This window comes from Chanodichthys erythropterus, chromosome 2, assembly GCF_024489055.1.
Source record: "Chanodichthys erythropterus isolate Z2021 chromosome 2, ASM2448905v1, whole genome shotgun sequence".
In the NCBI taxonomy this organism is placed as follows: domain Eukaryota; kingdom Metazoa; phylum Chordata; class Actinopteri; order Cypriniformes; family Xenocyprididae; genus Chanodichthys; species Chanodichthys erythropterus.
Window position 1 is genome coordinate 32976889 of NC_090222.1, and position 14678 is coordinate 32991566.

Consider the following 14678-nt stretch of genomic DNA (forward strand, 5'->3'; position numbering starts at 1 on the left):
CGTTTTGACAGTATGCGCACTACAGCTACAATAACTAATGAATTTGCTGTCATAATAGTTGTGTTTATTATTAACGCGGAAGCAGCTGTGCTGACGTCACAACAGACAAGATACTGTCTGTATGGAAGGGAATACTGTTTACTGCATACTGCGCAGTACATGCTGCTTATTATTAAAAAAACTGTACAGAAACAGTACACATAGTATGCTATAGTAAAGTTTTTATGTTCATGATATAGAGGAATTGGTTTGCTACAGTCATATATTGTAATAAAGTTTGCATAATTTCTTCACTTTTAGTAATCCGACTAAATGTAGATGTTTTGGCTGTTTACAGCTGATATTCAGCATTGATATTACACACATTGCCTAACATAGCCCACCTCCGAATATGCCTTCTCTACTATATAGTAGTTGAAAAAAAGAATAGTTTGCAGTACTTATAATACAGCAGGTGAAATGTACCCTGATAACAACTTCTGTCACATCTAAAGGACACTTACAGTAACTATCCCATGAGGCAAGTTGCAGGCAGTGATTGTTCATGAAAGTACCTCGAGAAACTGATTTTGGACAGATTTCTGAGGCAGTGTAATGGTTTAATGATCCAAAGCAAAATAAAGAGAGACTTGGTGATAGCTAAGTGAATAATTACTTAAATAGTAATTTCACATTTAAAAAAAAACGTGGGAAACGTTGGTCAAAATATACATTTACACACAACCTGACCACCAACCACAACTTTCAGAAGCCATCTTCACAGAATGGAGCTGTCACACAGAGGATTGTGGGAAATCAAAGGTAGCAAAGGATACATTGATGCTGCCTTCAATATTCAATCAGATGAAGGTATCTCAGGAGACTATTATTGGATTCGGACGTGCCTCGATTCCTTCCTACCTTGGAATGCATACTCCGAAGGCAGCACTTTTAAAGGGTTAGTTCACCCAAAAATGAAATTTCTGTCATTAATTACTCACCCTCATGTCGTCCCAAACCCGTAAGACTGTTGTTTGTCTTCAGAACACAAATTAAAATATTTTTGATGAAATCCGAGAGTATCTGATCCACACATAGGGAGCAACGACATTGCACCTTTTAAGGTAATAAAGACATCGTTAAAAACGTTGATGTGACTACAGTGGTTCATCCTTAATATTATGAAGCGACGAGAATACTTTTTGTGCACAAAAACAAAACAAAAACAACATCTTCTTTATTCAACAAATTCGTCTGTCCCATCATACTGCTACGTTATTTTCGTTGCAGAGCTGTTTTAACGTTGTCTTTAGTAACTTTCTGGACCTTAAAAGGTGTCAGTGTCTGCCTATGTGTGGATCAGATACCCTCGGATTTCATCAAAAATATCTTAATTTGTTTTCCGAAGACAAGCAATGATCTTACAGGTTTTGGACGACATGAGGGTGACTACTAAATGACAGAAATTTCATTTTTGGGTAAACTAACCCTTTAAGCTTTCGGACGCAGCCATGAATGACAGTGAAGCAATGCAACTGGTGCCGTAGGTCACATGACAATGACAACATGGCTGATGTAGTATGTCCAAATTGAATTCACAATACAAACGGATGCATGCTATATAGAACATACTATATCAAATGTAGTACCTACTCGGTATGCGATTTGGGACACAGCTATAGTATTTATCATTTTATTCTGGTTGTATAAATGCCATTTTATTGATACAGATATTGCACAGTATTCAACATGGCCAACATTTCTAGTTTATTGCTGGAATGTTTGGCATGAGTGTTTCAGTGCTTACAGACTTATTCTGGCCTTAAAAAGACTGTAGACTAAGAGAATTTAAATCACCTGTTCTCTATTACTTTGACCAATCAGTAAAGTCTAAGATAAACAACAAAATAAGCATCGAATTGTTATTTACTGAAATAACCAGAGCTGAAATATTTTCTGTTCCTCATTTGGCAAGATTTTACTTCATCATGATTTTAATCATTGATGGGAACAGCCATGTGATTCACTTCCCTGTGCTCAACAACCAAAGTATATGTAAATAATTTTCAGTGCTGTATTAATGCCAGGGATTTGCTCAGTGACCCACTTTATGAGGTGTGACCAAGTGTGTTTTTGGGCTGATCAATAGTGATCCAGGGACATTGCCATAATAATCATATTCCTGCCAAACACTGATTCAGAACATTTCCTAATAATTCCTATTCATTCTTGTTCTGTCACAAGAGGTGAAAGTCTAAAGAGTGAAAAACAATGCAAATTCACTGGTGAAAAGAAAATGACATGGCAGAAAAAAAATACCGCAAGTGTCAGTGGACGTCGCACGTGTCCCGCCAATCGATACCGACTGCAGAGACAGTGGACATTTAGGGCAATGATGTTATCCTCATTGATTGTGACAAAGGAAACATGAATGCGTTGTGGATGAACGTCACCATTATTTCCACCTCACTCTTTCCTACTGTTCTCTATTTTTCTGACCTGTCTAGGCAGGCGGGGCCCTCTAATCTAGCTTTATCCTGGATTATGTTGTTATGACTTTTTCCCGTTTGGGATTTGGTCGCCATGCGGGACGGGAATTTGACTGGAAGAATCTATAAAGCAGTGAGTTCATTCTGGGTGGAATCTAGATCTTTCCTGGTACTTCCAGACCATCTTGTTTGGCGTCACATAAACAGGGCAGGTCGAGCAGGTTTTGAGTGGGTGTACACAACACAAATGAGATTAGGCAGTCGGCTAATAACAGAGCCTTTGACTAATGGTGAGTTTTTACAGTTTTTAAATGCTTCTGTAATGTTTGCGTGCAATTCTACTGCAAGTTGATTTCAGAATGATGGTTTTACATTGTTGCCCAATTGCAGTTTATATTCTGCCCGCAGCGGAAACCGTTCTGACGTTAGAACTCAGAAAACGTTGCAATCTATCTGCCTCAACTGTGTTTGTTCCTCTCTTGTATCCTTCAGAAGCATGGAGGACGTCGCTTCACTGTTTCTGAAGTTTAAGGGCTAAACAATTACAGGAGGCAGGCATGGAGGCAGAAAGAGCCACGATCCACTGCAAACTCTGCCTGACCGACTGCCCTAAACCGGAGACCAGCACACTGCAGTCCTGTAACTGTGTGTTCTGTGTGCAGGTAAGAATATATCTGTCTTTAGCTTTAAAACTGAAGTGAACTGTCATGTAACAGAGTAGGTAGTTGCTATTACATACATTACAGAAGTACTAGCTCTGTAAGAAAATCATGTTTACATACATCTAGCCGTAAGCAGGAGTATATCTCTAGCTATGGTCTGGCTCATTAACACAAGGTAGTCTTTAAGGCCAGAAATATGGTAAACAAAAGCACAATTGTGTTCATAGTGGGGGAAGTTTTCTTTCACATGCCAGTTAAGATTAGCCAAGACCAGCCTATTTCTCTGAACATGTTTTGTTCCTCGGAAACAAATCTTGTGGGTTAGACTTACAAATCTTTAGACTTTTTGTGATTTAAAGCTATGTTTAAAGTTATTATTTTTTTCAGTGTTTAAATATTTTTTCCTAACTTCCATTCAATGATTGATTTCCCTGAAATACTCTATCCAAATATTGTTTCATCCTGAACATTGATCATTCTGATCAGGTTTGCTGTAGTTAACTAAAACTAAAACCTTATGAAAAAGTTGAAAAAAAAAACCTTAATCTTACATAATTTCTCATTTAACTTCTTGTACTAAAATAACTGAAACTGAAATAATTAACAAAAAAACTATATAGACTGTATAATTAGAAAAACATTTTAAACACAAAAGCTAATAAAATGACAAAAATGCACAAGAAAATTGCTAAAACTAACTAAAATGAAAATAAAAAATTTAAAAAAAAAAAAAAAAAAACCTCAAAAGATAAACAAAAACTATAATAGTTTTTATGAGTATAATTTGGTTTATAATAGTTATTGCATTGAGATTGTGATTATAAGTTGATGGGTTGCAAAATGTAAAAATTTGGTTGGTGTTTAAGATTAATGTATATTTGTTATCTTGCTATGAATATATATATAATATAATATAAAATATACAATATATAAAATATATATAATATATAAATATAAAAAATACAATATATACTGGAACTATTTAGAGTTGTATAAGGGGTAGGGAAAAATGCTTCATTCTTTTGTTTCATCCCGTTCCTTTTCGGACATATGCAATTATTGTTTATAGCACTTTATAGATATTGTTTTTTCCTTCTGTATGTTGTAACACACTTATTGTATTTTTACATTTTATTTTATGTTCATTTTTTGTTTGAAATAAAAATTATAAGATAATATGTCAACCAAAAGATATTATTATGATCCCAGAAAACACTGATCCTGGCACAGAAAAAAATGCTAAAATGTTGTGATTTTGGAACAAGACTGTCTGTCCAAGCAATGGATGATGGAGGGAGTGTTTTTAAAAATCTGTGTGTATAATATTTTTGGTAACATTTTATTTTAAGGTGACATAGTTACACATTACTACATGTAACTTACTACAATAATAACAGTAAAGTATGCATAATTATAAGTATCTAACCCTAACCGTCTCTAGAGTAAGTACATTTAGTTAATTAATATTACTTAGTACTTATTTGAGTAAGTACAATGTAAATACATCACCTTAAAATAAAGTGTAACCTTTTTTTTTTTTTTTATTATTATTATTAAAATGTGACACTTCAGATAATGAACTGTTAGCAACCATGTCTTTGCAGTGTTTAAGGCAGTATGTCCAGCTGGCTATTCGGGGAGGCGCAGGTAGTGCCATCACCTGTCCTGATCCGGCCTGCAAAAACACCGGAACTCTGCTGGACTCTGAGGTACTTCTGTCTGTCTCGCTCTCTGTCCTCCTTTCTCAGTCAACAACAGTTTCCAGTTCCATAGATCACGCTACTAATATTGACTGCGCAAACACTGTTGTTTACACTGACAACAGAAATCCTTCCACTACCAAACATCTGTTTTAATTAGTAGGGCTTACAGAAGCAAGCATCACAATAACTATTGCTCATACTTCAGGTTAGGGGTCTGTTCAAATCTCAGACCCCATGTACTAAAGTTAACTTGCCATGACATGTTTTTGCTATATTGAGAAGAGGTGTGCTATTACTTTTCTTAGCAATTAGACTTACAATATACCTGTCGGACAAAATAAAAATAAAAATCACTTACACTGAAGAAGGGTCCCTTATCTAGGAACTACACTACCGTTCAAAAGTTTAGGGTTAATACGATTTTTTTAATGTTTAAAAATCTCTTATTATTTCTTTGATCAAAAATACAGTAAAACAGTAATATTATGAAATAAATTTTGGTCAATTTGATGTATCCCTGCTGAATTAGGGTATTAATTTATTTTACAAAAAAATCTTAATGACCCCAAACTATGAAACACTAGTGTAAATGAACTGAGGCTTGGCTCATTTGACCACCCTTGGCAACCATACAGAACACCCTAGCGACTATTTTTAAGTTAAAATAGATCAAAAGTGAAACCACAAAAAAGTCTGATGAAATTTGTCTGGGCTTGTTTAGCCTGTATTGCTTTTGGTAACCACAGCATTAGGCTCAAGAACACAATAGCTTTATTTATCATGAATGTTTTCCAGCAATGTCGAATGTTTCCACAAATCCTAGTATTATTTTTTCCTCATGTTCTTAACCAACCTGTTCTGTTCAACCAAAAATATTACCTGTCATATTTAAAACTGGAATATTATGATTTATAATATTGATATATTCATATACATGCTACATTGAACGTCTTTTGTATGACTTTACCGTCTCTTTCATGTTGTATAATATTTATATATATTTTACTCAAATCAGTATTTCCTTTATTGATTCAGTATGTAGATGTGTGATAAGCAGGATCATGTGTCTATTTTTTTTGCAATTATGACCAGCTGACTGTATATTATCCCTTACATAAGAGCTAATTTCCAAACACAATGTCCTATTTGTGTGCTGTGGCTCAAACATGACATGTTCCAACATCACCTGAATATGAATTCATACCCTTCTTTTTTGTACAGCTCACCTTTTTTGCCCCTAGTGATCAGATCGAGCTCTATCAGCGGCTCCGATTCGAAAGAGGTACGTACTTAAGTATGCATGCATGTTTGTGCCACTTCCCATAATCCCTCTTGAAGGGTAGTGTTTTTGTAACCATCATTGGCAGGAACAAGCAGTTCCAGATAAGCGTTAGGGAGTGATAAAGACTACTAGACTGTATTTATGTCAGTCAGTGGTTTTTGCTGGATTTAGCTATATTCTGTTGTTTCTGTTTCTAGTTTAAAATATAAAAAATGAAAATTGACCAAAATTGAGTTATGATCAAAATCAGATCTTTTAGACTATGACCTGTCCTGTGATAGCCAGGCTTTGCTCAGATTCAGAGGGAAAAAACGAGTGTGAAACGAAATCAACATTTGATTAAAAAAACAAAACAAAACAAAACAAAGGCAGTACAGACAGTAATTTTACCACAGCAACAGCTTGCTTGGCACATTAACTTGGCACAACTTGGTACCCCGTTAATCAAGTCCTTTTGTATATTGGCGCCGTTTAAGGATTCTTTTTTCCAACAGGTTTCCAAGCACCACAAAACAATGTCTACTGATCTAGCACTGTGGTTCTCAAACAGAGGGTTGGAGCCTAGTAGGGGGTCTCAGCAAACTCCCAATAAATTGTTAGTAATATATTAAAATGATCAATCTTCAAATTAAAATAAAAAAAAGTAAACTGAAATTTATAATAATAATTATGATGATAATAATAATAATAATAATAATAATAATAATAATAATCACTATTGTTGTTTAAAGGGTTCATGAACTGTTGTTTTATTGTTTTATAATGTTTCCTGGGGGTCACTTATAATGTTAATATGCTTTTTACATCAAAAATTGTCATAATTTATAAATTAAAGGCATTTTTCCTACCCCGATTTTAGCTCTCTGGTTTGAACGCTCTGTTTTAAGGGGCGTGTCTGCTGTGAGACTTCAGTGTAAACGCCCACTGCTGTGATTGGCTAACATTTTTCCATTTCTCTCTCTTTTAGTGCGTTTTTACTATTACAGCTCTCAAGGTTAACTAATCGTGAAAAGTGTTGCATTACATTTAGATCTATGGCATTATATTTAGATTGTGGCATGAAAGGTTGCAGAGATGAACACTGTAGCCGATCACACATGTTGAGCGAATGAAAACAGTGATCTCGTCATTGCAACTCAATTTCTGCACACTAATGAATGCTTTCATCTTCACTAACAGAGCAAACATGATATAACTAAGAGATTCGTTGAATAAAACGGGAGTTTTGCGCGTCAGTCACTGATAAACTCACGCTGTTTGATTGACAGCTTCAGCTCGCACTGCTCCAACGATTGCAAAGGGAGCTTTCTTTATGTAATTTAATCACCGTTACACGCAAGTTGACGTTTAGTCACTGGTTTGATTTACTGACACAAAGACATCTGACTGTACAAGAATCATTACATATCAGATCAGGAATTGTAATTAACACAGTTACTTACATGTTGCATTACTGTCGACTCCCAGCACTGCACAGTATTTTGTAATCCTCAAAAGCATGTTTATTGCTTGGTAACTCTATCCGGTTTAGCACCACATAGGCATATGTTACTTAGGCTACCTATTCTATTGCATGTCATGCCGAATCAGTGGGCGGAGCTAAACAGGCAGTGATGAAGTAGGCGTTGATCTTCTTCTGCGGAGGCGATGCTTGCTGCCCTTTGACGTCATAGATCACCACTTTGAAAAACCTGTCGTTTGCTGGGTCTGGTGCCAATAAAAGCTTTTATTGAACTAACAAGGAAGTTTTCAGCTCTAAAACTTATATTCTTATAGTATGATGACCTCTTATATGTCAAAATCTCAAGGAAAATTTGATTTCTCATGTCATGACCCCTTTAATATATTAATAATAATTTTTAACTATATTTTTAATTGAAGAACAAAGTTCTTGAACTTCTGAAGTCAGAAAATTAATTGTGGATAATTAATTTAATATCAGTTCTCCAAGTTTCTGTTAATAAAAGTTTGTAAACAAGCAGAAATCCTGGAAATCAGGGAGCCTTCACCTGTTGTGTTGGTAGGACAATGAGAAGCCTTTCAGTCAAAAAGGTTAATAAATTAATAATTTAACGTGACTCTTTAGCGATAACCAAGCAGTTATTAAATTACAGCAACAACACCTTATTCTTGTCAGAAATTGAATAAGTTGAAAAAAATAATTTATGAACTAAATTAGGTCTTATTATTCCAACCAGTTAAGAAACTACAGAAACAGAATTGTGGGATATTTGCAGCAAGGGAAGGATGCATCTTTGCTGCCTTCAAAAAATAACCTGACGAAGTCATCTTATGCAAGATATTACCAGTGTTGGGAAAGTTATTTTAAAAGTAATGCATTACAATTGGTTACATTGTGTTAATTTTTCTCATCTGGGCTGGGTTGTTTGTTTGTTTTTATAACAACAAAAAAAGTTCTATTTTTGGCAAATGTCCTTTCACAACAAAAGTTAAATGAATAAGCCTCCGACTGAAGGAAATGCAAATTCACGTCTGTACAGTAGAGGGCGCAGCTCAAACAAAGCTTTCAGCTGCGCTGCCAAAGAAGAACAGAATACAGGAGAAGTAAATGAGTAAATGTATACTGACATTAACCCTGCGTTCCATTCAAAAGGGCTCATCCCTATGCCCTAATCCCTTCAAAGGGTTTACCCTCCGGAGTGAGAGCTTCGAAGGGATGAAGGGTGTAGGGGTCCAAAAAACGCACTTCTTTTGGAACGCACTTCTTCGTCATCTTAACAAGACAATCAAGGAGGAGTAGATTGTGCAAGCTGTGCCCTTTGTTTAACGTTAGTTTATATATTTATTTATTTTAGGTTTATCGCATGTAGGCTATATTGTGTCTATGTATTTGAAACATTTGAATGGACTGGTAAAGGGAGCTGTAAAGTATTTTTGTTGAAGTACAATGTCGTTATGACCATAATAATGTACCAAATCTAACTCGTATAAATATTACAGTAGTATAGAAAAATACTGTACATACATTTAGAGGTACAATCGAACTCTGAGCCTCCTGTTCCCATTCTGTGACGTCAAAGAACGTCCCTGTGCAAAGGATCATGGGGGCCCGAAGTGTCCATCAGTAGTACCCTTCGAAATCCTTCATTCAGAAGGGCCCTTTGAAGTGGCCAGTTTTGAGCACTTCGGTTTGGAACGACACTTCAGTATGGCAGCCATGATTATTTTCACTCCGAAGTGCCCTTCGGAGGGCGATATATCCCGTGTGGAACGCACCGTTAGTCTAGAACTAGTCTAGAATAACCATCATGTTTACACGGCACACACAACGCTTTTGCACTTACTCACGATTTCTCTCAACATGGGGACAGGAGAGCTGTCAGTCAATAACTTGCATTACTTATTTGAAAAAGTAACTTTTGACGTAAATGTAAAATGTGCATTATTTTACTATTTACTTGAAAAAAGTAATCTGATTATGCAACTCACGTTACTTTTAATGCGTTACCCCCAACACTGGATATTACATTGAATTCATGACTTGATAGCTTGCAACCTCAGTCTACTGTCTGCAAAAACACAAAAATGAGCTTATGGTAACTAGTTGTATATTTTTCATGAAGTTCAAGCAAGAGCATGCTGCTGCTTCTCTGAGTCTCAGTTCATGTCTGCCAGGCTCCAGCTCAGCGTAAACAATGAGCTTATTCATACAGCTTCTTCCACCGTCTCTGTCTGCATCTGAACCGCTCCCAACATGCTAGCGATCGTCTAGACAGTTTGTCATGTCAGACAGAATGTGTGAAAGTGAAGTGTGACTTTGGTATTTGCAGAAGTCTTCCTGAGTTGGCTTTCTGATTGTTAACAGTAAACCTCAAGAGAAAAATTGTCAATGAGGAAGTGAATTTTGCAAGCAAGTATAATGTCATTGCCGGCTTGGCACGGGTTTTCCTCACTCTTTCTTTCGGTGTCATTCAGGAGTTCAGTTGGACCCCAGTAAGGCTTGGTGCCCCATTCTGGACTGCCAGGCCGTGTGCAGCGTGACGCCCGGTACCGAAGGCAAACCGGTTCCTGTGCCCTGCCCCGTGTGCCATGCCGTCTTCTGCTGCGGCTGCAGAAGCCTCTGGATAGATGGTCATTCCTGCTCCCAGCACCAGCCACTGATGGCACCATCAGCAGACAGGTCAGTGTGACCCATTTCCACATGAACAAACAAGTGTTTATCATTCATAACACGGCCTCTAACTTTACATAAACATGCTCTGTCTGCCGTCTCTGCAGTGGACTGAGCAGCGCTGATACTGATGCAATGATTAAACAGTGTCCTGTGTGTGGCGTCTACATAGAGCGCAATCAGGGCTGTGCTCAGATGCTCTGCAAGAGCTGCAAACACACCTTCTGCTGGTACTGCCTACAGAATCTGGACGTAAGTGACTCTAGGGGTTTCCAAATCTTCTGCCACCAACACAAAGTTTTTTTGGACACTATGACAATAGAGATGCTATGGTGTTCCAAAAGTGCCATGATTTAACTGTAACAGTACCACATTAATGTATATACTTTTTGAAAATGGTACCATGATAATACCTTGATTTTTTAGAAATGGTTCAATTGTAAAAGCATTTTTTGCACTTGTTACTATATAATAATAATAATAATAATAATTATTATTATTATTATTATTAATTAATAAAATATAATACACTTACTATTTTTAAAGTTAAAAATTTATCAAATTCACAATACAATGATCCATTGTTAATTATAATATTGAACAATTTTAATAATAATAGTATTTTTAATAGTATTGATTTTAAATTAATAGTAATAATAATAATAATAATAATTAAAATATAATACATTACTATTTTTGAAAGTGAAAATAGAAAATTTATAGATAATAAAATAAAAAAATCTGTTGTTAATAATTATTTTTTTTATTTTAATTATAGATCAAATATTTTTATGAAATATTATTAAACAATTTTAATATAAGTATGATGATGATAATGATCTTATTATTGTTAAAATATAATAAACTTACTATTATTACAATTAAAAATTAAATTTCCTGATAAAATGGTCTATAATTGTTAACTATAATAATAATAATAATAATAATTTACAATTTTAATAATAATAGTAATTTTATTATTAATAATAATTAAATGTTTATAATACATATTATTAATTATAATTATTCATAATTAAAAAGTGCAAACAGTATAATATAATCATTTTATTTATTTTAATAATTATTTTATTTTAATATTATTTAAATATATAATTACATTTAAATTATATAAAATATTTTTGAAATATTTTATTAAAAATACATTTAATAATAATAATAATAATAATAATAAATATTTATTTATTTTTTGTTGTTGTTGTGCCATTTTTCATTTGTAAGCACGTTTGGATAAAAGCATCATGCTGAATGAAAAAATAAATATAAAGTCTCTATGGTTATAGGGCGATATATTCCTGAGACATTACGATAAAGGACCGTGCCGAAACAAGCTGGGACACTCCAGAGCTTCCGTCATGTGGAACAGGACACAGGTGAGCCGGAATGCCAGTTTGCATTTTTGTTTTTTTTCACCATGTCAGACGTTTACTGTTTTTCAAATGACTTTGATGACTAATTTTAGAAAGCACCTTTTGGAACATGATTTTCTTTTCCTCTCATTTTTATTAGCAAGATAAAGTTATCATGTAATTAGATGACAACTACTCCGTAGTGGCAAGATTCTGGTTAGACTTCATGTTGTTTGTGTGTTGTGATGTATTCAGGTGGTCGGTATACTGGTGGGCGTCAGCATCATCGTGCTAGTGACGTCACCACTGCTGCTGCTGGCCTCTCCCTGTATCCTGTGCTGTGTGTGCAAACCCTGCCAAGCCAAGAAGACCAAGAAAAAGAAGAAGAGGATAGATAAGAAGCCGTCAGATTCCACCGCATAGGAGAACTCTTCGTAACGAACATGTGTAGCATCTTCCACGTGCCAAGCCCCAGTCTCGCTAACCAGGTGCACAAGTGCCTCATTCTCAGTGCCTGGTAAATTCGGTGGATTTATTTTGCCTTCAGGTGCATTATGGGAAAAATAAACATGTTTATTGAATGGACAACATCCTCAAAGGATGGCCCTTTTTCCGCAAAGCCAAAACATTTGTTCATGTGTGCTATAGAGGTTACGTTAAAAATATGAATGGACTGTAGCAGTGAGTTCAACTCTTTTTGTTTCCATGTAGACCAAAGGCCCTGCTGTTCTTCTTCTGTACTATAATATGTAAATACTGTATTTAAGAGAGGGTTCTGTTCTGTGTTCTTTTTACATTTGATTTTTCTGCATCAGATATTTTATAACTTAATTACAATAAACTAAACACCTGAAACTGAGCAGCGAAACTGACCAGCTTCTCTTTGTTCATATGGTAAAAAGGTCAGAATTTAGAAAACAATATTTCACGTTACACACCCATAGGCATATTAAATAATATACACTATTTTTTCTGTCTTTTCCCATTATTTCTGTACAGTTCAATGAGTTTTAGAAACAAGATCAGTACTTTCAGGGCTGCTGCAATTAAACTATTTACTGAACAACGTGAAAAAGGAAGCATTTCTCACGGAGAAAACAGTTGTATTGTACTGTATTTCACCAGCTGGGGAAAATTACAATACAATTCCTGCTTGAAAGTGAGTCAATGTTTCCTGGTTGTTAAAACCAGTGTCTGTGTACTAAAACTTATCTAAATAAGGAAACAAAACAAAAAGAAACAAAAAAGTACCATGGTAACTGACATATTCCACGATAGTGTGACAAATCGATGATGTAAGTGGAATGGAAGACATGTAATATTCTTTTATGTAAAACCATGACTGTACCATGGTAAACTGCGACACTACTTCTTTGTAAAGGTGTCTAAATTGCTCTGCGTTAGATTAAAATTGGAATTGTCGTTCATTTGTAACGAAGTCAACAAATATTGAGTCTGAAATGCTTCCACAGGTTTGGGACATCTGTGCAGAGTAAAGCGAGAGAGACACCGTGTGGTTACAGCTGGAACTGCGTTACTGAAAATTACAAACAAATCAATGCAAAACAAGAATTATTCAAAGTGTGTGAGTTAGAGAGTCACAGGCTTTAAAGAAAGATATTTTAAAAAAAAGTTTAACTAACTAACAATAAACTAAAAAAACAAGTAATATGTATTTGGACCATACCTTGAATGCAAATGTAAGCAGTGTTGGGAAAGTTACTTTTAAAAGTAATGCATTACAGTATCGAGTTACTCCCTAAAAAGTAACTAATTGCATTACTTAGTTACTTTTTATGGAAAGTAATAATGCGTTACATTACTTTTGCGTTACTTTTCCTCACATGGGCTGGGCTTGCTTGTTTGTTTTTTAATAACAACAAAAAAGTTATTTTTTGTCAAATGTAAAGGCCCTTTCACACCAAAAAAAAATAAATGAAATGAATAAGCTTCAGGCTGATCACAAATGTGATGTTTATATTAAGTCATTTTTGCTTGTTAGTATGGTTGAAGACATTGGTTAATAAAGTGAGATTAAATACATAAAGTATATTTGTTTAATATACTTTGTATTTGTGCAATTTTCTGAGACTGCATTTCACCGTTTTTATACATTTTGAGGAATAATGACTTGTGCAAGTGAGATGAGTAAATGCTCACATTTAGACTAGAGCTACAATAACCGTCATGTTTACCCATGACGCCTCTGCACTTACTTTCGATTTCTCTCAACGTGACGACAGAAGAGCTGTCAGCCAATACATGGGAAAACAATGTCACTTATTTGAAAAATATTTTATTGTGAATTTACAAGCAATGCGTTACTTTACTAGTTACTTGAAAAAAGTAATCTGATAATGCAACTCAAGTTACTTGTAATGCATTACCCCCAACACTGAATGTAAGTCACTTTGGATAAATGTTTGACCATCTGATGCCATCACTGTACCATGGTACCACCACCACAATGCTTTTTGTTTTATAAGGAATGAAGGCACTTTTAATGAAGCCACATGAGCATTATATATAAAAATAGACACATTGCCATCCAAAAACTGTCAGATAATTGACAGCTATTTTTAGTTGTAAGAAATCATTGTTATTTTTATAGTCAAAAGCTAAATGGATACTCAATGAAATGCATCCCAAACACAAACCCCTAAAACCAGATGCTGTTTTAATACACATGATCATAATAATCAAATGCAGAAGATGTGAGGCTCAGGTGTGTGTGTGTGTGAGAGAGAAATATACAAATAATTTCTGATTTCTCAGCGCCTTGTTAATGTGTGCAGATTCTTTTGAACAGCAGCATTTGTCAGTCCTCCTGCAGAGCTGCTGTGGCTTTCAAACATCCTCAGAGAGCATTGAGCGTGTCAGTGAATCGTCATGATTGTGAGAGCATCTTCTTGACTAAACACTCGACTGTGAAGAGGCCAAACTCATTCAAACACACAGACGCTTGAGAAGCACAACACAGCGGCCCAGTGTCTCACATGATTACAGTGACTAGACGGGGGTGGAACTGTCATTTAGAACCAATTTTCATTTAAATATTGTTTAT

General features: G+C 35.1%; 1 protein-coding gene across 1 annotated transcript; it reads left to right on the forward strand.

The window, feature by feature from the left end:
* The first annotated feature begins 2964 nt into the window (after positions 1–2964).
* rnf144b (ring finger protein 144B) lies at positions 2965–13566 on the forward strand. Its single transcript, XM_067410609.1, is given in 8 exon segments — positions 2965–3003; positions 3005–3130; positions 4735–4839; positions 6055–6115; positions 10052–10256; positions 10355–10499; positions 11549–11638; positions 11870–13566. Coding segments are annotated over 8 exon segments (939 nt in total). The 3' UTR covers positions 12038–13566.
* Positions 13567–14678: the final 1112 nt, after the last annotated feature.